Source organism: Acinonyx jubatus, chromosome B4 (assembly GCF_027475565.1).
Source record: "Acinonyx jubatus isolate Ajub_Pintada_27869175 chromosome B4, VMU_Ajub_asm_v1.0, whole genome shotgun sequence".
In the NCBI taxonomy this organism is placed as follows: Eukaryota; Metazoa; Chordata; class Mammalia; order Carnivora; family Felidae; genus Acinonyx; species Acinonyx jubatus.
Window position 1 is genome coordinate 55,733,049 of NC_069387.1, and position 26,065 is coordinate 55,759,113.

A 26,065-nucleotide genomic window follows, 5' to 3' on the forward strand; every position below is an offset into this window, starting at 1 on the left:
ACATTAAAAATCCTTCAGGCTGTAGGATTTTAAAGAGTATTAGACTCCATTACCTATGAGAGCTATAGCTTTTGACCTTACTGTGAAGCTAGGAAGGGATGCCGTATAAAAAGGTCCAGGGGTCCTTCTTGCAATGCCCACCATGAAGGACTAAACCCTGAGCTCTCAGTTCAAAGTCAACTTCAGGAAGTGGGGGTAATTTATATTGAAAACTAAATGGCTTTCCATACTTTTACTCTTTTCATAATTAAAGATTATACCCTCATAACAAGAATTGTGAAAAGAAACACAGTATAATAGGTAAAGAACACATTTGCTGTTTTTATTGGTGCCTTGCATGGCAGTAATACTGAAAAAAAGAATGCAAAAACAAAAAAACAAAAAACAAACAAAAAAAACAGGTTGGTGGCAACCCACATCTTTTTTTTTAAGAGTACATAAACTCCTGTTTTTATTGTGGCATGAATGGTAACATAAAACCAAAAACATGAAAATATACAACTTATATTACACTATGTGTTATGAACAAAATATAAATCTATAACTCTATGTTATATTTACATAATTATTTATTTTATTAAATTTCAAGTGAGATGGTAGGTTGCACATACTTTGTTTTAAGCTCCAGGCATTTGATTGTCTCTTTTCTACTTTTTTCCCCCATTTTTACTCATAAAATCCAAAATGTTAGACGGACTAAGAGCTTTAGAGCCAGTGGAGCTGTATAAATACTGTTTTAGTGAACCAGTGACAGACACACTGGGGAGAACAGGAATCAATCAGTAGAAAACTTAACACAACATCATCTTCAACTTGGGAAACTGATAGTTATAGGAAACTTTAAAATTAAATACTGTAAAAGCCTGTCTAAACAAAAACTTATGCCCTATACGACAAAGAGATATCTGAACCACTTTAAGTGGGCTTCATAATTTTCCTTGCAGACCCCATAATTTTTATTTTACTATTAACTTGATAGACAAATATTTTATAAACCTGTTTGCAAATATACAGTTGTTTATTACAATTCAATAATTTACCCATTAGAATGAATGAAAATGTAATTACTTTTGATGTTTTAAATGTGATATAAGAGATTTCTTCTGGAAACAGTAACAACTTCTGGATTAAGAAAATATCTGAAATTGGGACCACAAAATAGTTAAAGATAACTTTCTTTAAATGAATTAAGGTAAAAGTCTACTCCAAAATCAAATCTATGAAATAATTTCATCAAAGACAACTCTTTTATATTTGTTCCTTATAAGAGGGTTTGGTTTCAATAATAGTTATGATCTTTGGGAGGGATTTTATATATGGTTAACTTTTAAATGCAGATGCCAAATAAATGTAAAAAATTGACTTAAGTAATTTAGGTACAAATGTACTGAAGAACAGTTTTGTATTTTATCCAATTGCCAAGCCAAAGTATTTGTATTTTATCCAAGTAACCAGCCAAATTAGTAGTATCTTGTAAATGAGCAATTTGAACCTATTTTCTCCAGTGATATTCTCTTAGATTCATTTTATAACATGACTATTTTTAGATGAATTGATCACAATAGCCATAAATCAGAATTCAGGCAAGATTATTCCTCAGTACTGGGGTGAGTGTGTGCATGTGTGTGTGTGTGTGTGTATGCATGTGTGTATGCGTTTGTGTGTGTGAGAGAGAGGGAGAGAGAAAGGGAGCAAGAGAGAGGGAGAATGAGAGGGGATATATGAACGGGGAGGTAGGAAAGGATAGAGTAGGGAAATGTTAGCTTCATTTCAGTTTGATCTTCCTCTCATTTCCTCAACTTTAGCTTTTTTGATCATCATGGGGCACAGAAAAAGAATACAAGGTTTTAGGATCCTTTATAAAAATGATAAACCAATCAAATGCCAAAAAGGCAATGTGTTAACACAGTAAGTTGCTATTCATAGCACCTTTAATCAAAGGACATCAAAGCACTTTAAACATCAACATAATTTTTTTTCGTTTTCTTTTGGGGAAAACCAAGGCAAAGAAATTGCGACAGCCAGCGAATCCTATGTCAGAACAAGAGAACAGAACACAAGGCTCTGGACTTCCTGTTTTAGTCCACCATGGTGTAGTCTCTCTGACATAAACCTAACTAAATAAAATTAACTTCTGAATTTCAGCAGTTAAAGGTCACCATTAACAATTTCATTTTCCCCTTCAAATAAAACAGAATAAAAAACGAACAAAAAAAGACCACACAGAAGTGTTTTGTCAACTCACTGGTAAGTGTGTTAGAATTGGTTTCAGCTGTGATTGCCCTCAGTGGCATCTACCTGGAGCTAAAACAAAGTATTCTTGTAGCCCAAAGTAATGAAATGAAAACAAAGCATCTTTATAACGTGGTGTAAAATAAGTATCCAGCAAACGTGAGAGGTGAACCCACATAAGAATTTGTTAACAAAGACGAAGAACAAATTTTTAAAAATCTGTTTTCACATTGTACATAATAACGATATAAAACGAGTGTCTATTTTTTTCCTTATCCAGAGTGCTTAAAAACAACAAACAAAAACAAAAAAAAATGGCTCTAGATGACTGTGGCAATTACATAACTAAAATGAGTGATGAGAGCATAAGTTAATTAAGATTGAACACGACCCTCCTATTCACTCCTTTGTATGAAACACCAGTACTTGACGTTGTTGGGGCCAAATTTTTAAAAAGGAGAAAATGTACTGAAGGAGAAGTAAAATTGTGTGGGTGAATGTGTGTGTGTGTGTGTGTGTGTGTGTGTGTGTATAAATATATATATATAAATGAGTTGGAAGATGGGAATTCGTTTTAAATATCTAACAGCTTATTGGCTGTACTTCCAAATCAGAGGAGAATAAAATAGAGAGGGAGAAATAAATTATACATAACTTACTAATCTGGGAACAGCTGACCATTATTATTATTATTACTATTATTATTATTATTATTTTATCATCATCATCATTACAACACTAGCAAAAAGAGGCAGTTCAAATGAAAATACAGTCATCAAAAACAAACAGAAAAACAAAACAAAATCTCTGACATGCAAGATATGATCAGCTCCTCCAAGCAAAACCCCAGAGCAAGTCTTTTGAGAGAGAGAAAAATAAAAAGGATTCTTTTTCTTATTTATATGTAAAAATCAAACTTTTGGGTCAGGTTTGAGGGGTGAGATAGCAAAATGATGACTGGAGTGAAAACCATAGCACATCCAAGCTCCTGGTTGGAGTATTTACTGTCTGATGCCTCAGCACAAATAATGGCAATTGACTTTAAACGATTTTGCGTTTATTTGTACAAGCCCTATAACTGTCGTGGCATTTGGTTGGCAAAATCTAAACAAGCGGTTCTGTCACCATCAGTTGTCGCTCTATGCACATACTCTGCTGGAACCAAAAATTGGCCTTCAGTGGATTCCTCTTACAGCGAGTGAAGAGTCGTAGCGACGCTCACTAGGTTCAGCCCGGCTCCATTTTGTTGGGCTGCAATGACTTTTAATCAAATCCTGCTCTTTATGGTATGGGATGCACATGGCCCACAATTGTGAAATGCAAATGGCCTCCGCCTCATTCCATGGAGAGATGAAAAATACCTTATAAAAGCATCAGTTCCATTTCCTGATCAGGAAAGGATGGAATGTTGAAGAAATAAGCTAATTCTGTGTTCCTGGAAAATGGCCAAATATATTCAAGGAAAACAATGATTGTTTTGCTCAAAGTTATCAATAGGAAAAACAAACAGAAATCATTAAGTAGCAAACATTAGTGGAACCAACTGATCAGGAAGAAGGGACATCTGGGAACAGTTTGCTAGTAGCTTCCATGTTATATGTGCACACCTCTATTACACAGGGCCGCCCAATCCATCCAATAATCATATTAGAAATTTAAAAATATAATTTCTGAGCCCTATCTTGGTTGTCATTTGAAGTGCAAAGTCAAGGTCAAGGTTGCTTCCAGACCAGTCACTTAGGAGGATGTGGGATTTCATCCCCAGATGTGGGTTTAACTCACAATGGTTCAATGTTATTCCTATTAGTACCATAATCACACACATACATACACACAAAAATCCAAGATCAGAAAATATTTTTTTCTCTAAATTTCTTATGTCTCTCTCTCTCTCTCTCTCTCTCTTCACCTGAGAACAGCACCTACAGTTTCCATTAAAAAAAAAAAAGTCAAATCTCACCAGCTGCTGGTATTTCAGGTTTTCCAAGGGATTGTCTAAGATATAACACTGTCCTAACTTAAGAAGGAACAGGAAAAAGGAAAGGAAAAAAAAGGAACTGGGTCAACACTTCAGTACAAATTTGGCACTTGCTCAAAGATGTAGTGTGGTGTGCAATAGACAAAGAAAGTCCTCTGAAGAAAATAATTGCTTATTTTGTGGTGGATAGCAAGGAAGTTAAAAACAGGCTCTTTTTCCCACTTCCCCCCCATGCACAGACTTCCATCTTTAAAGTATAGAGATGGAGAAGGTGGAGAGAAGTAAAGAGAAATTCATCTTTCTTTTTTTCTGTCAGGTGCATTACAAAAAAAAAAAAAAAGAAAGAAAAGAAAAAAAAAGGAAAAAAAAAGGAAAGGAAAGGAAAAGGAAAAAACCCAGAAGCCCCAAAAAACAAAACAAAACTTATTTCTTTTTAAAAATTGTAGCACAAAACAACAAAACACATTCACAAGCCACTTGTTGGCACTGTGTACCTGAGTGAGAATTTCTAGAACATTGTAGAACAAACAGCCATAAAGTTTATTAAAAAAAAAAAAGTTGACGGGTAAGACTTCAGTGCTTGGATGTAGCAGCTGAATTACTGGCATTATTTTACCCATAGCTTATTTCAATCTCTTGTTGTTGATATTGTTGTTTGCTTGTATTTTTTTTTTTTTTCCTTTCCAAGCCTTTTGAGGCTGAGGTCTATTAGTCAGCTGATGTCCCAACTATTTAAGACTAACAGTTAAAGTAACAGTCAGTGTATGAGAAAGTTAATGTGCTTGGCCACTGGTAAGGATGAACCAGCTAGGGCTTCTTTAAGTCCTAAGGTCACAACCATTTTTTGACCCTTATCAGTTGGCTTGTCCTGCAATATGGTTTTCACTGTCACTCCCATAATCTACATCTGGATCATCTTCTTCCTCATCAAACTCATCATAAATTTCTCCGTTGATGTCCTCAGCCTGTATCTCTTCTTTGATATGTGGCTCCTCTCCTTTCACACCATAAGTGCTCTGGATAACGGGCATCCCAGGCTCGGGGCTGCTAGACACGCTTGAGTGCTCCGAGGGCAGGTGAGGGGAGGGCATTCCAGCCATGGCGATGGCTCCAGGGTATACCACACCAGCAGTGGCGATGGGGATCTGTGCTTGTTGCCTGTCAGAGAGGAATTCCCAAAAATACACTGTGGGTGAAGGGATAGTCAGATGCAGGCTTTACTGTATAATGAATCTGCTCAGCTTGTCCAGTTCTAAACTACTGATTTTCATCTATTGCCCAACATCTAAAAAATGGTATCCTACTGTGATTGCAATAACTTACTTGTGTGTCATGCTTTATAGGCATTTACATGGGTTACCCACCTGATCCTCAAAATAATTTTTATTCCTATGTTCCCTTATGCAAAAAACCTGAGGTGTAGAAAGATTAAGCAGAAGAACCTCAGTCCTTGACCCCAAGTTCAGTTTTCCTTCACTATAACACTCAGCTTTTTAGAAATAAAGATAATTCAATTTTAATGGGGAAAAAAAACCCTAAAATATGAGAGCTCTCAAAATAAAACTTGACTGCTTGGAACTCACCGGAACTGAACAGTATCACATTGTCCACTTGGTCCCTGCAGTAGCTGGGGGGACAGGAAGCAGGGTCAGCCTCGTGGGTGCACAGCTCTGCAGCTGGAAAGGGCCCTGGGCTATGAAAGATCCTATGCTTGCTTTAAAGTTGTTGCCACAGTCTTGAAATTCTTAACTTTTTAATAGGAACCCCACACATTTTCATTTTGCTGGGAGCTCCTCAAATTATGTAGCTGGTCTTAGTGGGAAGAGATTAATAGATAATGTTCATTTCTGCCTTCTTTCATTCATTCATATGTTTACTATTTCCTCAGCAAGTGTTGGGTTTCATGCTTGGCTTTGAGAAGAGTCGCGCGTCGGGATATAAATCATGGGCCAATGGACAGAGCAGGCAGACTCTTTCAAGAGAACAGGATAGAGCAGACTTTATAAGTCTTTCTCTAAGGTATCTTCCAGCCATTTCAGAACGGTATTTATTATTATAAGCAGCTGTTGGGATCTTACTAACTTATGTTCCAGATATAAGCAACTTTATCTCTGTGCTTTCTGAGAAAATTCTGCAGAAGCAATGATGTTGCAGTTAGCCTAATATGATACTGTAGACAGCCTTGCCATAGGAGGCAGGGTAAAACCTCTTGAGAACTACACTCTTAGTTCGGAAGACAGCTTTCCCATTCACAACCCTGTGGTGCCCTAAATAGAATCCCCACTTTGTGTGATCTACAAAGGCCACATATGTGCCTTGATAGCCCAGAAATCCCCCCATATTCAAAAGTGAGTGTTTCTTTTGGAATCATTTTTATATTGTATTTCCTTAACAAAGATGTTGCAGAATTTGTCAATGGGAAGCCTTGGAAGTAATGAAAACCAACAAAGAAAAGAACCGATAATACTTCTAAGTTGTTAATGACAAGCTTCAAAATTATTTACTATCAGATATTTTATCTTCAAGCCAGCGGGAGTAAAGCTCACACTAGAGCCATTGTTCTAGGAACTCGGGGTGGCTTCATATGGATGTATTCTTTTCAGGATCACGTGGGGGCCAGGCTAATTTCTGAAAATACATTGAGGTCAAGTTCTTTTTCAAAATGCTGCTTTACAGCTCAACGAATATGGTTCACATCCCATTACGCATAACAAGAAGTGTTCCCCATATAAAATTACGGAAAGGTCCATACCCAACATTGAAGTATTGCCGCATTTCCTGCCGCCTATTCCGCATGATTGCCTTGTATTCACCGATGCGCAGCTTTTTGCCATCCACGAGGCAGGTGCGCTTTGGCCTGGGCTTGTATTTGTAGTCAGGGTACTTCTCCAGGTGCTGTTTGCTGAGACGGGCTTGCTCCTCATAATATGGCTGTTTCTCTAGGTTTGTCATAGCTTTCCAGCGAGATCCTATGAGGAAAAGAAGGTTAGGATTCCAATTTGCACAGCTGCTAAGGACAAGAAAATAAATCTAAAATAAAAATGTTGGCTAAAGCCCAGAAATACATAAAAATGTGTTTGATTAGTGAACTATGACTCAAGAGGTGAGATCTCACAAGAACAGGGGTGTTGGTGGCTGTGTAGAGCAAACTGTGTACCCAAAGGTACAAACACTGGCCAATATATATTTTTTTTCCTGGCTGGAATGAACAATTTAGCCAAAAGCGTATATATTTACTTAAAAGCTCACAGCTAATGTTAAGAATACATCTTTTATTTCCACATTAGACCATGATCTAATTCAACTGTGAACTGAAAAATTATGCAAAAACTTATTACATATTTTCAATCTGTGGCTAATTATCTAGTTAGTATTTTTAAGTGGGGGTGCATTACTTACTACAAGGGTTCCTAACATATATAATTCTTCTCAAAATGTTTAAGTATGCTTTCATGAATGATTGCATTTAAAAATTCATTTCATTAAAACTTAAATTACAAAAAATTATATTAATGAACATGCACCAGCTAACTACCAGGTGCTAGATAGACACTGCGCTAAAAACTTTACATAAGTTGTCACGTTTTTAACTTTCATCATAATCCTGTAAGATAGCATTTATACTTATTTCCATAAATGAGAAAACTGAAGTTCAAATACATGAAGTAACTCACCCAAGGTCACACAATTATTAAATTACAAATCTGTGACTCAAACTCAGGTTTGATATAATTGAAAGTATGCTACAATGTATGTTTTTACATACCTATAACCACCTGCTATCTATGACTTAGCAGAGGTCAGAATTACAATAAGTATATAAGGGGTAAGATTTTTCTCTTAATAAATCACTTTCAATAATATATAAAGATGTCACTTCTCATGATATAGTTTGCATTAATAATGTCAAGCCAAATTGGTGTTCTCCGTCTTTTCACTTTTGATTTTGGTTTGGACTCAACTAGGATTGCAAAAAAAAACAAAAACAAAACAAAACAAAAAAACAATAAAAGAAAACAACAGTTAAAAACAGTTATGTTAATTCTCAATATAAACGTGATTTAAATATTTGATTCTATTAGTATGGCTATGCATAGTAGTAAAAGAAGTAGAAGTAATAATTTTTTTTTGTATTAAACACGTGAGGAGAATCTGTGTGTAGATGAAGTGTGTTTATCAGGAAGTAATCAGCTCAACTCTACTCAAATGCACAAGGATCAAAATAACTGGAATTGTGGGTTCTATACCAAATACTTACAGGCATGGAAGCCTTTACCTGCCTTCCAAAGTCATCTAAGCAAGATCTTCAGGCTTTCAAATGGGTTCATTACTCAACCTAAATTCCATTTCTCAAATGCAACTAGCTCACTGATGAACCGTTCTTCTCTACAAATGCAGAAAAGTCCTCAATATGGGCTGTTTTATTTATTAAAGGAATAGAGTAAAAGGGACAATATCTCTTCCCTTAGAATTTTTTCCTATCAGAACAGATGTTGCCTGGGTGGGTATATCCACATAGGTGTTACACAAATTTATAAACAGATTTTTTTCCAATCTAGACAGCCAATATGATTTTATTCTATTTACTACAGAAATCCAGGTTACAGTTCAAATCATAGTTTATTTTTCCATTCCTTTCTCAAACTTGTGTTTCAATGGCCACATCCTAAGTTTGTAGGTACAATCTCAAACTCTTTATTGCCCAACACTATTCTCTAGAGGTATTTGAAACCATCATGTTATTCTCAGGGCAAATATAAATACAGGTAAAGCTATAATACCATTGAACGGGGTCAATTCTTTTTGGGAAGTTTCTTACAAGTATGTATAACAGAATTTTGAACCTCAGATCAGGGAGTGTAAAAGTGAGCTTACCAGAAATAATTTACTTCATAGTTATATAAATACACTGAAAAATGACCAAGGATGGTTGACACTAAAATCCCCTATCTTTATCACCAGGCAGAACCAAGTAACTAGCATCCTCAATTAGAATAGAAATTGCTAATGGTACTTCTCAATGTCTAAATGTTCCATAAGCTCAAAAAGGATATGGTTTTCTAAGGAAAGGGAATGTTTATGCCTTACTGTAACCCACCCTGGAATGTGAGAACTCTTTTTAGATTTCCTACTATGTGCACCATGCTGTATTAATTACTGGATACGCAGTGGTGAATCATTTTGTTCCTTATCTTCCTGAGGCTCATATTCCAGTGGAGAAGAAATACATTAAACAGCTAATTAAAAAAAATTATTATTTTAATTACAAGTGGAGAAAGTACAGGAAGCTATGAAAACATAGGGAGTTGGGTCAATCTTTTGTAGGTCAGGAAGGTTTTGTGGAAATGATTCCTATAGGAATCAGAGAGGGAGAGCTTTCTATGGAGGAAGAATAGAATGGTCAGGCCTTGCAGTGGGAAGGAGGATTAGAGGAACTTAAAGACAGTTGATCTATCTGAAATGCAGAGGAAAAAGGGATATATATATATACACACACACATATATAGGATAAATAAAAGATACATATTTATATAAAGATAAAACAGATACATATATAATAAAAGATGTGTAAATTCTTAGACAAGCTGGCTTCTAAATCTGGCATGAACTGGAATCACAACATATTTAGACACTTGATAATATAATTTCTCCGGAAGTATCACTGAATCCTAAATTACATTTTAAAAGATGGCCGGAGCATAGTTCTAAGTCTTCTTAAAATTAAGAATCAAGATAGTGAAAGTGGTGCCTGTAGTTGGTAAAATGGCCAACTATGCTGTTTTATGACCGTGCGGAACAAATGGTGTTTTGGTTGGTGGCTACTGCAGTTTTCAGTTTTGAATACTAACTTTTGAATAACTAAATGACAAGTTTGGTGTTGGTTTTAACGGCTTTGCAGGTACAACATCCACTGTACGTAGCTACGATGTAAACATTGAGACACGCTGGATGTGAATGGTAGGAAAGCATTTTAGGTATCTCCAAAAGAGACGGAAACATCTACTTGATTTAAGATGTGGCTGGTTGCTTACCCTGGACCACGTACAGGGAGTAAGTTCTCCGCTTTTTCGCAAAAGCCTAGCCTTTTACAATGAAAAAAAAAAAAAACAAAAAAAAACGGAGAAGGACTTTTGGGTATTCCTCCTGATGACAAAGAGGAAGATTCAATTAAAAAAATATGATGTTCATAAAAGTCTTGAAAGTACTCTTTTCCTTTCTAAATCTGGCGATGTGATAAAAATGAAGAGTTTGAGCTGAGTAGCATCGTCATCTCCATGGGGTCTGTAATGAATTTGCACATTTTACTCCAACTACTGTATATCTAATCAGAAAAAGATGTCCCCCATCCCCTGATCTAGCGCCAAACAGTAAAAGGTGATTCCTTATGTTAACAATTTCAGCAGAATGGCTTATTAAAACCAGATTTTAGGGTATTATAAAATGCTTAGAAGCCCTTTAAAATGTCAACTAGGATCCCCAGAGACTACGTAAAATGTCAACCCAGCTCAAGCGCCTGTTTTAAGCAGAATGAATTAGCGGCATGCTGTCGGAGGCTGTTATCCAAAACAATCAGTAGAGAGGAAAACATCAAGCTTTCTTTGTACTTTTATATGAAATGGGCCACTTAGAATGATCTTGTGGATATTTGAAGATCACTTATTTATTTGAAGCTAAGACCAAATATTGAGGTCCCAAACACCTCAGTGGTTTTTTTTTCCTGGATATCTTTAATTAATACAATTCTATTGAAAAGTCCAAAATTAGACAGCACTCTTTTTTCATGTAACCTATTGTGATTTAACTATATGGTCATCCTAATATTCTTTCCTTCAAACCAGAAAGAAACTCTTGTAGCTAGCCACCTCTTTCCCATAAAGTCTTTTCCTACATCTTCTAAAGTATTTCACATCATCAAAGCTGATATTTCTCTTATACTTAGGATAAAGTTTGAATCAGTGATTAACATTTTCCAGTATTCATACACATGAATTGAATGATATAAAGACAGTTTAAATAATCTCAGTATTTAGTTCATTTTTTCATTTTGACATTTTGGGCTAATTTTGTGATAACTGATATGTTAAAATATGGAATATTTTATTCATTTCTAGAGTTTTCCCCAATGGAACAGATACATTTTTTAAAAATGGAAAATTTCATATGGAAGGTAAAATATGGTCATAAAAAGAAACAAACAGGTCAGAGATGGTAGCAGCATAAAAATATGCATTTCCTTTTGATCAGTTTAATTTTTTGAATATATATATATATACATATATATATATATCTCCATAAATATTCCCATTTTCTATATACCTAAAGCTTTACATACTCTTATCTTTTGAGATGACATTAACCTAAAGATTTCAAGATCATTTTAGATGAAAACTGAGACATAAGTTCAAGTGGTTGATGGTTTTTTGTTTGTTTGTTTTGGTCTCACTACAAATGCATGCTGTGAACTGGATGGCATCTATTACCACCCAGTAACATGAGAATTTGAGAATATGGGAGCATAAAAACACATGTATATGTTTAGTAACCACTTTTAGATGACCAGTTCCTTAATGTAAAGGATCAAAAGGAGCACTTATCTGCGTTAAGTACATGTAATTCCAAGTGCATTATGGATTTTAGTAAAGCTTTAGTAACACAGAGGAATGTCACTTATTTGTTGAAGCCCAAATTTACTGATCGAGCTAGGTATTCCTATTCTGTTTTTGTTGTTTAGCTCCTAGCAGTCAGAGAGTAAATAGTCAAAATTTGCTTAGCTCATCTGGTAGCTGGCTATCTGGAAGATGAGCGTGACGAAGATGAGGACGATGACAATAACAGTGATGATGGTGTCAAGTGAACAGCACACACAAAATGGAATCTTCGTTCCTTTTTCTGGGACTTAAACTGGTATACAGTAAGTCTCTTTATAATACTCTTACCTCTCGCCCATATTTTCTGTGTGCTTTAGTGTCTATGCATGTAAGGCAAATATGTACTTTATTATCTCTTAAGTTGAAAGCTGCAATGGTAGGGAAAGTCCCTTTTTACATGATGCTGAAAATGGGCTCAAGGCTACTAAAAGTGTAAATTAAAAACTGCACACACCACATGTTCTTGTGTCCTCTGACATTCTAAACTGATTTTCAATGATAGTACCAGAACAACCATCACCTATGCTTCTATCCCCAGCACATGAAGAATTCTGTAGTTCAAAGGAAAAGAATGAATACGGTCAATACCATTATTACGTAGTTCATACAAAAAGAACTAAGAACTTAGTACAAAAATTTCTAGATTTTAAAGAAGAAAAAATATTGCCACAGTTAATATAGAGGTACACAACTAAATTAGCTATAAAAACTGGGCCCATTTCTCAACAAACATGAAGTGCTCTGTCGTCAGAAGAAAAGGCTCAGTAATGGTGCTTCTTTTTAGAGAAGTAGATAACATGAGCTGCCTGGCCTCCAAAGCCAGTACCTTTCAACAACTGCATAAAACAGAATTGTACATTTATTCCATACATCATGTAACCATCAATAAGTTTCTTACCCAATATCTTGCTGATGTTGGAGTTGTGCATGTCAGGAAAGGCTTGAAGGATTTTCCTTCGCTCATCTTTAGCCCACACCATGAAGGCATTCATTGGACGCTTTATGTGGGGTTCATTGCTACCACGCCCTCTGGATTCTCTATAAATTCTTGACTCCGAGACTCCAGCACTTCCTAAAAATAGGGAACACTGCTTCATGTTAGTGTTAAGACTTTTGGCAATTCTCTTCTTTGCATTACTATCGAATATTTGTCTGTAAAATATCTATTCTAGTATATTAAATATGAATATAACAAGTATATCTGCTAATAGTATTTTCAGTTCTTGACACAGATGCTTGTTTATGAAGTTTCTGATTAAGCCTTGTAGTGGCAATTGTTGTATCTGCATTTTCATTCCATTTCTAATATATTTTTCCTTTTTTTTTTCTTCAATGGACTGTGGACTGTTTCACCATTTACTTTCAAAAGGACACGAGAAACCTGAATACGTGATCTTTGAGGCAAAATGGAAAGAGAACAGTTGGAGTATACCGGTAGGCATGCTGGCACTGTGTAAATATTAAATGGGTGAAGAACCTAAGAAAATTGTGAAACACTAGCACATTTGGCACAATGGACTACAAGTGAGGTTGTGTCTCTGCTACCTAAAGACGGTCAGAACACAGAGTAGTCATGCCCTTTTCCTCTCTCTGAGGTTATAGAAATAAAATGCTGCTAAATAAAACTTTGGGGTGAAAATACAATATAGATAATCTTCTGTAATGTGTTTGGCATTTCTTTGCAATTTTGTGCTGATAAATGCATGAAAGATGCTGATGCATCCATGATAGCCTGCTCCCCAGAAGATATTTGAAAATGGTAGGGAAAAAACAATGAACAGGTACACAACTGTGGTTTCTTAAGAAGTCTACAGCCACATATTTAAGGTGAAAAAAAAATTCATTCCCCTGAATTTTCTCCCTAACATCTAAACTTATCCGGAGACCCCCTGAAAGTTCCCTTCAAGACTTATGACAATAGAACACGACTGAGTCTGGGTAGAAACTTTGGGAGCTGCATTCATTCCTCCAGGCTTTGCATGACTTTATAGAATAGTTTCACCAGACTAAACAGCTTCCAGAGATACTTGAGTTTAGGCAAAGAAAATCAGGAGAAGCATAAGAAAACACAGAACTGTGATACTAAGTATTACAGGGTTATCTTTAGAAAATATGGAAGAGATGTATTTTGGTAGCATATAAAATGTTTAAATAATTTGGGGATTTCTAGAGCTTGTATCATTAATCAAAGCACTGCTTTTTTCTTCTTTCTTCATACTCCTCTTCCTTTCTTTTCTCAATTAGAAGGAATAGGAATCAACCAGAATTACCCAGGCTTGAAGACCTCTATAGCAGCAAACAAAAACACAGCATACCTGTTGGTGGAGTTTCTCATTATTTCTCATTCATAGTATGCTCTTTGGTCTGATGAAGATTGGAAAATATTTTGCATACACAAGCATGACTGAATTTAACAAATAACAGCAACAAAATTGTTGATGTTTTAATGCTGATTACTATGCTTATATTTTATCATGCTAGTACAACTTAAAATTTATGAAATGTCTTATTACCAGTCATTGTCTTTTTTATTGACATAAATGAGTGCTAATATATGGCAACATCTTCCTAAAATGGGTTTGTAACTAGCAAATGATCATTTGCACATCTGCTTTTTCTTGTTCTTACACCTTACAGCAACATAAGCAATAAAATGAACATAGTGTAACTTCATCACAGCTAAACAAGCTCTTTATATGTACTTAGGCTAGGTTTATCTTAACCAAGTGATGTGGAAAATAGAAGGAAATGATTGGATCCAACAGGCTAGGACAACACTGACTTTTGTTGGATATCCAATTGAACAAGATTCGTTTTGATAAAATTATCTGGCTACCTGGTCAAGTTTGGCTACTTTTGTAGCTGGTGCAGAACTGGACTTAAAGGCAGAATTGGGGACCAAGGTACAGAGGAGACAACTAAGTATGTTGGGGAATTCAAGGCAACCCCCTCTGTCCTAAAGTATGCTTCCTAATGGTTTGCTCTGGTGCAGACTTTTCTACATGCAGGGAACTTCCTCTTCAATAGTAACACATTTGAGGACAGTGCTCTTAAAATGTGTGTTTGGTACTTGACAGTGGAGAGAGGTTCCTAGCTGGGGCTCAAGGTGAGAGGAATAACACTTTCTTCTTTTTCTTTCTTTGCTGTGCGATTAAAATTAGGGTATCAATTTCATTAGTTGTCATTTTGGATTTTAGAATGTTCGGAAATGATGCAGACAAAAAGAAGGCATGTGAGGAAAGCATGAGGCTGTGTAGCTGGCGTTCTAGTTGGGTTACAAAGGGTAGGGATGACACCGGACTGTACAATAGACAGTATAAGAGGGAAGCGTTTCAAAATGAAAAAAAAAAAAAAAAAAGAAAGAAAATCCTGAAGATGTCCACTGAGCCTTGTATTCTGGTCAGAATCTTACAAATGACAACTTGAAAATGAGCAGATAGATACAAATTTCTGAAAAGTTTGCTGAAAAGAAATAGGGAAGTGAGAGATAGATTAGACAGTGACTGTGAGTATTTGCTTTAGAATTGTGCCATCTTGGGGGCGCCTGGGTGGCTTGGTCGGTTAAGCGGCCGACTTCGGCTCAGGTCATGATCTCACGGTCCGGTCCGTGAGTTTGAGCCCCGTGTCGGCTCTGTGCTGCCAGCTCAGAGCCTGGAGCCTGTTTCGGATTCTGTGTCTCCCTCTCTCTGACCCTCCCCTGTTCATGCTCTGTCTCTCCCTGTCTCAAAAATAAATAAAATGTTAAAAAACATAAAAATAAAAAAAATAGAATTGTGCCATCTTGAATCCAGGATCTGCCTCTGGTACTTACAGCCTTGTTATGTTGGGGGAAAAATGATTCAAAATTCCCAGGGGCCAATCTCTTTATTTGTAATAGTATTTACTTCACAGGTTGTGCTAGAAATTAATGAGATGATTTGTGCAGAACACTCAGCAGATTGTTTGGCACATGGGAACTGTTCAGTACACATGAGCTCTTATTGTAACGATCAGGTATTAGGCGGCTGTCTTACATACTTTTTAGTAGTTTTAATTGATGCTAAATAGACACTTCTGCACACTATTGGTATATATATGAATAATTTTCACAAACCATCAGAATCTCCACTCATATTGAAATCCATCATGGCATGGCTAAATTTTCCTTCTTCATTCTGTTTAACTGCCAGTTGCTGAGTCAGACTCTCCAGTGTTGTTTTTTCCTTAAAAAAAAAAAAAAGAAATTTATAATGAGAGCTCAGTCTGGAAATTATAATTATTCAAAGACATTTTTTTCTTGGGCCATATATAATACATTAACTCCTGGGAGGGACGGGATATTGATTTATTCACCTTTGCACATTCAGCACATTCTGCTGAGATAACTGAAGCAAACGATGAGCAGGGTTTTTGAAGGAACTCTGATTCTTAGAATCCCCTAGATAGTCTTGGCATTTGGGTTTGGTATGCCTAAAGGGTATATGCTGGGATCCCTGGAGACAATCTTCCTGAATGGTAAAATGTGCAGAGTAATTTCATGAAAAGCAACCTGTTTTGCACCATTTGGAACGCTCTATTTTTAGCCAGACAGTAGAAGTATAGGAGTGGCATGGGGCCCAGAGAAAGTCTTCCAATAGTCAGGTGACCAACTGATAGAAACATAATTCACAGTAGTGCCCTCTGGTTGCCATCTCCCTAAATGCCATCTGCATTCCTCATGCAAGGGTAATGAAGACGTTTAAATATTCATTGCTAATTGCTTGTCAAGTCTCTGTACATTCAATGTGAGTGCCTGCTACTTGGACCACAATTTGATTTGGATTGCTAAGCCAAAATATTGAGTTGGCGAATTATTTGAGATACAAATACACCAAAATTAGATCTGCAAAGACATCAAGTCATTTAAAAGCATGCAGTGCATGATTTGAATTCATGGAGAACATGGCATTACAAACAAAATTATTGTCAAGGAAAATATAATGCTTAATCTAAACCACATGAAATACTAAACTACTTCCAATTAAGGAATTGGGTGATTTTATGAAAAGAAAAAGCATACAATGAAAGGTTTACAACTTTTCTAGCACTTTCCGTCATTGCTCTGAGGATGATTTGGTTCCAAAACAGTTTTAAGGAAAGCATCTATTGGATTTCATAAAATTTGGTCAGGTTTATTTATAATTATTTACCTCATTTTCTGAGGAACACAGTCATGAACTGTTCAAATGAACCCGTATACTGCATAACAGCTATTGACACAATAAATAATCAACTATTTAAGACAATTGTATTATAGGTAAAGGGTCCAACTAATGTTCCCACCAACAACCATTAGGGTATTCAAATTCTTAATGTAGTACATGCTTTATCTCTACAACATCTCTCACAGTATTACATTTATACATACTAGAGAAAAATTCTTTCAAGTTAGTGGCCTTGGAGCTCCTATTCATCAAAGGCTGTACATGACTTAGTAGAAATAATATTTTTAATTGTCAATTAGTACAAAACACAGCAAGGAGATTGGAAACAAAATAGTTGGTATCAACTCTAGTTCTACAGGATTATATAGTTCTAAGTTGAGATAAATTATATATTTAAAAATGTAGAACCTGATCCAATATGTGTGAAATTGGCATTTTCAGCTAATTTCTATGTTCTGGATTTCTTTTGCTGAGACAGTCTGCTGTATATATTCAGCTGAGAACAGGGGCGCCAAGGACACCAGCTAAACAGACCGTTCATAGTAAATGTAGCCATTAAAATAGAAGACAGTTACATTAAAAAAAAAACAAACCCCACATTCCATCAGCATGATCTGATAGTCTGCAGTCAATGAAGACTTTACTGTACTATCTTTGGGGAATGTACTAGGCATGGATCACCTCTCAGGTTTTGATTTAATGGTGTATAAGGTAATAATGCTACATAGTTTAGACACAGTTTTCCATTCTGAAGCAAAGTCTTTTAAGAAGAAAAAGCAAAGTGAAGGCAATTGGAGTAGAAAAAGGATGAAATGTTAAGTGACTTCAAATGTTCTATGTTGGGCTATGAACCTTGTGCCATCTTACCAAGAGGCTAAAATTAGCAAATGATGGGTAGGAAAGTTACCATCAGTTTTTACAGTAAGTAACCTCTAACCATCTACCACTAGAACATGCAGTATAATAAAATTATGTAATTAGTTACCCAAAATGGAATTTACAATATTTCTCAAGAGCATGTCAGTGGCAGAGAGTGGAAGTTAACAGTGTAAACTGTCTTGTTTTTGTGACCCTTTGCATAGCCGATTCCCAGACATGTGAACAGGAAAATGAGACATGACTAGAGAAACTGGAGAATGTGTGGTGTGCCTTTAATTAAAACACCTTAAAATAGGATGTACATCAAAATGGTAACACTGGCACATTTTAAAAACCCTCACTGACAATGAATTCAGAAGACTTTAAGGAACTGAGGTAAGGGGGATATTACAAAACCTAAGTGGTTATATGGTAAATATGTAGCACTATATAAAAACACAGTGGTTACATGGCAAATAATTACCATATAATTCCATATGAAAATTGATCCTATAGTAAATAAAAGTTTATATTCCGCTCTTATGTATAGAGGTACATATAAATCATTATGTGGCTAGGAGTCTAGGTCATATACTGAAACATCAGAAGAATGAGTTGAATTTAAAAATAGTTTTCAAAAGGGGTGCCTGGGTGGCTCAGTTGGTTCAGTCTTTGACTCTTGATTTTGGTTCAGGTCATGTTCTCACATTGGCCTCTGTGCTGACAGTGTGGAGCCTGCTTGGGTCTCTCTCTCTCTCTCTCTCTCTCTCTCTCTCTCTCTCTCTCTCTCCCCCCTTCCCCCCGTCTGTTTCTGTCTCAAATAAATAAATAAATAAATAAATAAATAACTTTTAAAAAACAAAACAAAACAAACAATAGAATAGTTCTCAACATTTTAAATTCAATCTATTCAGGTATACAGGAGGAGAAAGAATCAGCCAAATGTTATAAAGCACAAATGTTGGTACACTGAGAAGATTCCTCTAGTCCTGTTCCTTCCAATGCCACTATTCCCTGGTTGTCCCCTCTGCATTGTCACGTCTAAAATTCAATGATTTGCAATTCTGTTCCTTGGCTCAAATCTTTCTCTTCTTAAAAGCATCTTTTCAAATGTGCCAATATTACTCAAACAGGTAATATTTTGATTCCCAAAGTCCTTATAATTAATCTTTTCTAAAGAGAGGCCGCTGAAACAAATCAAGCACAGTTTGATATCAGGTAGCAAAGGGATAAATGGGAAGATGCCAAAAACGGTAAAACTCAAGAAATTGAGTTTGGGGAAGCAGAAAAAAATGCTGATTGGCAAAAGTGATAATTGTTCCCAAACTTAGACTCTTAGTCCCAATTGGTTTCAATAAAAAACAGATTATTCAAGAATTTGTACGTAAGAAGAACACCTCATGTCCCCCACCCCAGCCCCCGCACCGCCCCACTATAAGATCAGTGTTCTTGAACACATATGCAGTACAACACTTTTACTTTATTGCCCTTCAATACTATCTAAATGCTGGTCTGAAACTGACACGATTCACTGGTCTTCTCTTCCCTACCTTTTTTCTATCAGAAACGAAACAGAAACGAAAGAAAAATAAACACATTTAAAGAAATACTTGCCAAAATTCTGAAATGCTCTGAGTAATCTCAGAGGGTTAATCTCAGAGGGTGCAAACATATTAATTACTACAAATTAGTCCAAATAAAAAGGCTTGAGGGCATATAAAAAAGGACCAAACAAGATGACCTATATGCAGAAAAATAAACACATTTAAAGAAATACTTGCCAAAATTCTGAAATGCTCTGAGTAATCTCAGAGGGTTAATCTCAGAGGGTGCAAACATATTAATTACTACAAATTAGTCCAAATAAAAAGGCTTGAGGGCATATAAAAAAGGACCAAACAAGATGACCTATATGCTTTCTCTCTTGAATAAAGCTAGCAATTGGATAACAACTAGATTTCTTTTGGAAAGATGATTCCCACCTGGCTAATCAAATCTTAGACAATTATGCAGGTTTACTGATATCAAGGGGAAACATTAGGTAAAGTCTGTTTTTACTTGAAAAATCTTCTGATCCTATGTTGAGTTGAAAGAGGACCCGAATGAATTATATCTCATCTGTAGAAGAAAATAAACTTTTAGATCACATAGTTTGTTGGGATCAAATAAATCATACTAAAATCCAGCCTTCAAAGAACTATTATTAATATGCTAATATTCACTTGGGCAATTTGGCAGCTGGTCTTGGGCTCTGTGGCTTTTTCAATTGACTTGCATAGTAGAAAACAACACATTGTATTGTTTGTGCATGACACCAGGCAGTGGTGGGAATCAACAAGGAAAGCCAAGTAATATCTAAAGAGATGTGAGCAATGACTCGATTAGAAGTAGTCAGCAAAGATCTGTATGTTCTGAATGGCAAAAGACCATAGGGATTTTTTTTTAATGTTTATTTATTTACTTTGGGAGAGAGAAAGGGAGGGAGAGAGAGTATGCACACTGCACACATGTGTGAGAGTGGGGGAGGAGCAGATAGAGAGGAAGAGAGAGAATCCCAAGCAGGTTGTGCACTCTCAGCACAGAGCCCAACAGGGGCTTGGTCTCATAGACCATGAGATCATGATGTAAGCCAAAATCAAAAGCTGGGCACTTAAGCGAATGAGCCACCCAAGCATCCCAAAAGACCCTAGGGATTAATGGGAAATATTTGAAAATACAGAAAATGACCCATATAGAAAATAATGGGTTAGGGGACCAGAAACATCACATCTTAACCATACTATGCTCTATACATTAGCTATGTTATTTTAGACAAATCAATTATCCTCTCTGAGTCCCAGAAACCCTAAAATGGGGTTTAAATATAACAATAGATTCTCATCAGCTTAAAAAATGAAGATATATATGCTTTTAATATTAGGGAAAAAAGTCAATGAGGGAAATTGAAAAAATAAAGATTCTTTCTAGCATGTATGATTTACAGGAATAGTTCAATATCAGTATTAAATAACTTGTCATGGTTATGGTCTTTTATTTTCTTTTTTTTAAAATTTTTTTAATGTTTATTTATTTTTGAGACAGAGAGAGACAGAGCATGAACAGGGGAGGGGCAGAGAGAGAGGGAGACACAGATTCGGAAACAGGCTCCAGGCTCTGAGCTGTCAGCACAGAGCCCAACGCGGGGCTCGAACTCACGGACCGTGAGATCATGACCTGAGCCGAAGTCGGCTGCTTAACCGACTGAGCCACCCAGGCACCCCATGGTCTTTTATTTTCTATGGCTAGAGCAGTGGACAAGTACTCATTTAAAAGAAGAATTTCGGTAACAACTCTAAAAATTGTTGAGATTTTTTTTCATTCCTCTTGTCCATCATCTACAATGATGTATTTAATCTTTTTTATTTTCCAATTGATGCTCAGGCATGATGGCTTATAAGTCTAGTACATACTTAAATTGAAATTTTCTCCTATTCCATTACTTCAACTTATACAGAAAATAATTAAAAATTCGCCATTTATGAAGGCTCAAATGAACATCCTGTTTTGGTATTTCACAGAGCAGTCAAGACAAAACAAAAAACCCCACGAAAACTCCATTTTAAGAGGTGGTGAATATTTCCTTAGTTACCTAATCCAAAATTAAACAATGCATGAGTAAATGGTTCCTCTATTACTCCTTGAAATTGGGATTCATATAAGGTGATGAGCTTTGCTCCCCAGCAGACACACATAGACAGAAAGAGATGGGCTGTGGATCAGCTATCATAATGGACATCCCTGAAATAAAGCTCACAAAGCTATAAAACTCATAAAAAGCACATGCATGAAATGACAGAATAGAGTGTGACTGTCAAATGTTGACTCAGTAACAGTTAAACCCCTTCTGGCTGCACTTTTTTTTTTTATGGTCTACTTCTATACTAATGACACAGGAGGAAGAACGAAACAAAAAAGGTTTTTAACCCTCCAATTATGTGAGCCTCACAGACCACCAAAGAAGATGAAAGATTATTTATCATGTCATAATGATTTATCAGTTGGAGATTTTTCTCATAAGCTTAAGTAAAATATAAAGAAATAATGCATATGTCTATCCCCTCAACCTTTCAGTTTCACCCTTGCTTACTGAGAACACTGTTTTTGTAAAAAATAACCATCCACCCACATAATCTAACAGCACAAATGGGAGAAAAGGCTTTCTTGCAAATTGTATATAAATTATATACAAATACATACTCTTTCTCCCTCTCACTCTCTCTAACACACACACACACACACACACACACACACACACACACACACACACTTCTCTCCAAGACTAACAAAAATGCAAATTGAAGAAATCACTCACTAATTTTACTCTGGCCAAATGTAAATGTATCCACTAGGATATTCCCAGACACGTTGATACTCTGAAATCTGGTATTTCTTAGGAATATTTTCCAATCATTTTCTCCATCAGAGAATCAATCAGAGAGATATGTGAGCAAAGGGGTTGGAAAGGTCCATAAATGTCCTCTAATCTAGTCATCTACAAAATCAGCCTTATCTAATCTTGATGCTTTCTTTTTCTAAATTCAGAGATTCCCCTAGTGGAGAAAATCATGCATCAGAACACATAATTTTGTTCCACAGTCTAATTTCCTTTTATGAATTTGGTAGCCATCTTCATGAAATGTTTCCTGAAGCTAAGTATTCATTTTAATAAATATTTACCCAAATAAATATTTTAGCTACATTTCTTAGAAACTTAGTTTCATCAGGCAATCTGATCGAATTGAAATGTACTGGCAGATCAAATTTTCTTTAAAAAGTATTGTGAAGTTGTAGATGGAATGGTTTTGAAGGAAACACAGTTAGTATGAACTCAAGTCTTAATATACATGAATAATTTTCCAAGACTTGTAGATGGAATTGACGAATGCAGATTTATGATTTTAAATAATTGGTTTTAAAGTATGAGAAATATTAGAAAGCTAATGACAAATAATTCTGTTTTTCATGAAAGAAGAGAGAAATCTGAGGAACAATGACCTGAGCAGTTAATGGATATTCCAGAAAAGACAGAGCTGATGGTTATAAAAATTAGCTAAGAGCAATTAGTAGAGGATGTAGTGACAATAAAAAACGAGTATGGATTCAGTAACAAAAACAACGTTATAACGACTTCAGTTTATTTTTCTATAGGAATTAGAATGTAGACCATGATGCTCGATGGCCATAATATTTTGGGCTTTGGATTATGTTCCTATCAATCCCCTTATTGTCATGCTGGAGAAGTTGCATGGGGCCAATGAAAAAGAAAGTTGAATGAGGTGGGAAGAGCAGATCAAAAACATCTGTCTTTAAATATCTTAAGAATTAACTTATTTAAAAAAAAATCAAGGCCTGGTATTGTGAGAAAGGGATAGAATTTGGTCATATGTAGTCAAGAGGTACAACACTGACCAATGGTTTTAAGTTATCAGGTGAAAGATAATGAACCACAAAGAGTTGTCTAATAGTCACAAGTCTCTGTCCATTAAATGAGCTGCTCAAGATGTAAAAAAAAATTCCCCTTTCTGGAGATTTTCAAGTATGGGCCATATGACCACCTGCCTAGCATATTAAAAATATGGAAGAGGAAACGCAACAACAGATGACAGGTTGGATTCAAGGCCTTTTCATTTTCTTTCAAACCTTCAATTCTACATCCTACTTTTCTGGACACTCCCTAAAATAAAACTAAAACAATGCGACCAATGTATAAAACTATAAATATTTTCTCTATCCATAAATGACAGTTTCTTAAAAGTTTTTAAGTTTCAAAACTTAAGGGCACTCCACTTATAATGGAGAAACCTACAATCATTCTATTATAGTCAAGGAAGATATTGCAAATTATGAAAAAAACCTTGAGTTATTGAGGTATATTTTGTGAAGAGACTGTCAAATAGCAATCAGACTTACTGATTCAGGTACTTTGTGAAAGACACACTTATGTACCCAAATTCAACATTGCTAATTTAGTCCTTAAAACTGAGTAAGTTTTAAGGAGAGAGGAAGAAGGTTCTGCCAGAGAGAGGCAGAAGGTGCTGAGGCCTGGGGGTGTAACGCACAAAAAGGCCACTCAAAGCAATCTGCAGAAAACAAATCAGTCACAAAGAAGGTACACAGGAACACTGCCATGGCAAAATATTGGCCCTGGCTTATTTGTCACAGTTGTGTTTATGGTGTGTACATGTGGAGGAGAGAAGGCAGAAGAAGAAAAAAACTAAGACTCAAGTTTTCAAATGTTTGTGTATGTGGTCAGCATCCAACCAAAATCTAAAAAAAAAAGACTTTGTTATATTTCAAAGCAGGGCAGATATAGACACTGTGCACACTGAGTTAAATCAAAAGGGTTAACATGAGAAAAACAGGAGGCCAACAAAGAAAAATAATAGAATTTATAACTGACACAGGATGTCCGGTAGGTGGGAGGGCAGCATAGATGTAAACACAAAACCTGAATATTGTCTTATATTAATTATTCTATAAACAATGGATAACTCAGTTATTGAGATACAGAAATGTACAGACAGAATTTTTCTCTTTCATTTTTCCATTTCATGGAATAAAAGCTATAAAACTGCTAGCATTCTTATGAATGTAGCCTCAGTAGCCAGTAGTTACCTCAGTTAAATAAATACAATTGGACTATTGGAAAGAGTCATGGCTTGGTCCAGAAAGGCTGGGTCTGACAAATAGAAACGGGCACATTGGAGTTATTGTTCACTTTTCAATTATCTGTGGTTGTTTCAAGGGAAGGGAGAGAAAAAATACAGATTAGAATGGATATTTAAAATTTCAATTTAATAAACAGCTACAACTTCACATGTTTTATCAGCACTGCTTATGAGAAGCAAAATAAATAAGATGGAGCATGTTCTTTTTGTTTTCTTTGCTCCTCCTCTTGTGTGCGGTGGAGGAAGAGAGACCCAGGAAGGGAGCTGACACAGGAAAAACAAAGTAGTTGGAAGAACAATGTATGAATTGTGGAGATGGTGGTTGCTTAAAGGAGATTTTTTTTTAAGTTGATCTATTATTGAGAGACACAGAGAGACAGAGCATGAGCGGGGGAGAGGCAGAGAGAGGAGGAGACACAGAATCTGAAGCAGGCTCCAGGCTCCGAGCTGTCAGCACAGAGCCTCACGCAGGGCTTGAACTCACAAACCACGAGATCATGACCTGAGCCGAAGTCGGACGCTCAACCGACTGAGCCACCCAGGTGTCCCTTAAATTAGATTTTTTAATAAAGCCTCAAATCATACTACATAATACACATGACCAACACTGGCCCAGGAGCTAATCATCAGGCAGGGGTACTTTCTTGAACTTCTTCAGCCCGGTCCATTAGAAGACAGACTGAACTTCAAGCCACAAGACCTTGGTTTAAAAACTGACCTTCCACTGGAATTCCTGTAATCTCCAATCTCATTTTTATTCTTAATTAAAATTTTTTAATGTTCAGTTTTATTTTTGAGAGACTGAGAGAGACAGAGCATGAGCGGGGGAGGGTCAGAGAGAGAGAGAGAGGGAGACACAGAATCCAAAGCAGGCTCCAGGCTCTGAGCTGTCAGCACAGAGCCTGACGCAGGGCCCAACTCACAAGCCATGAGATCATGATCTGAGCTGAAGTCGGACGCTTAACCGACTGAGCCACCCAGGCGCTCCTCATTTTTATTTTTAAAATAAAGATGGAATACTGTTCTGCTCATATTACAGTATGAGACTGAAAGCTGATGTGAAATCACTTGGGAAAGGGTAAAGCACAAAATAAATATCAGTAGCCATTATTATTCCTATGACTCATAAACAAGTCTTTCTCATTTGTGGGGAAAAAAAAGAGAAGAGCTATGATTGAAAAGATCAAGGAGATCCTTGAAATACACGCTAAATTCAGAACATTTTCCTCATAATTTTTAATCTGATTTGGTAGTTTGCAATACATGACAATACAGAATATAACACATCTAGTAAATATAAGAAGGTAAAACTGAAAAAAACAAACGTCTGTATCATTTCAGTGCTTTAACGTTTAAATGTCTCTAAGATGACTATTCCATCTTGGGGATGAGGAAAGGACCAAGGGAGAAAAGAAAGAAAGACCATTCTTAACAGATTTTTTTTTTTTTTATAAAAAG

General features: G+C 36.0%; 1 protein-coding gene across 47 annotated transcripts in view; it reads right to left on the reverse strand.

Moving 5' to 3' along the window:
- Positions 1-294: 294 nt before the first annotated feature.
- SOX5 (SRY-box transcription factor 5) overlaps positions 295-26,065 on the reverse strand; it is a 1,008,244-nt gene continuing 982,473 nt past the window's right edge. For all 47 annotated transcript variants that reach the window (XM_053225987.1, XM_027035741.2, XM_053225993.1 and 44 more), the window contains 4 exons: positions 15,953-16,061; positions 12,758-12,931; positions 6,963-7,179; positions 295-5,368 (listed from right to left, as the gene is read on the reverse strand). In XM_053225987.1, coding sequence (XP_053081962.1) covers positions 5,065-5,368; positions 6,963-7,179; positions 12,758-12,931; positions 15,953-16,061 — 804 coding nt within the window. In that variant the 3' untranslated portion in view covers positions 295-5,064. The remainder of the gene's footprint in view (positions 5,369-6,962; positions 7,180-12,757; positions 12,932-15,952; positions 16,062-26,065) is intronic.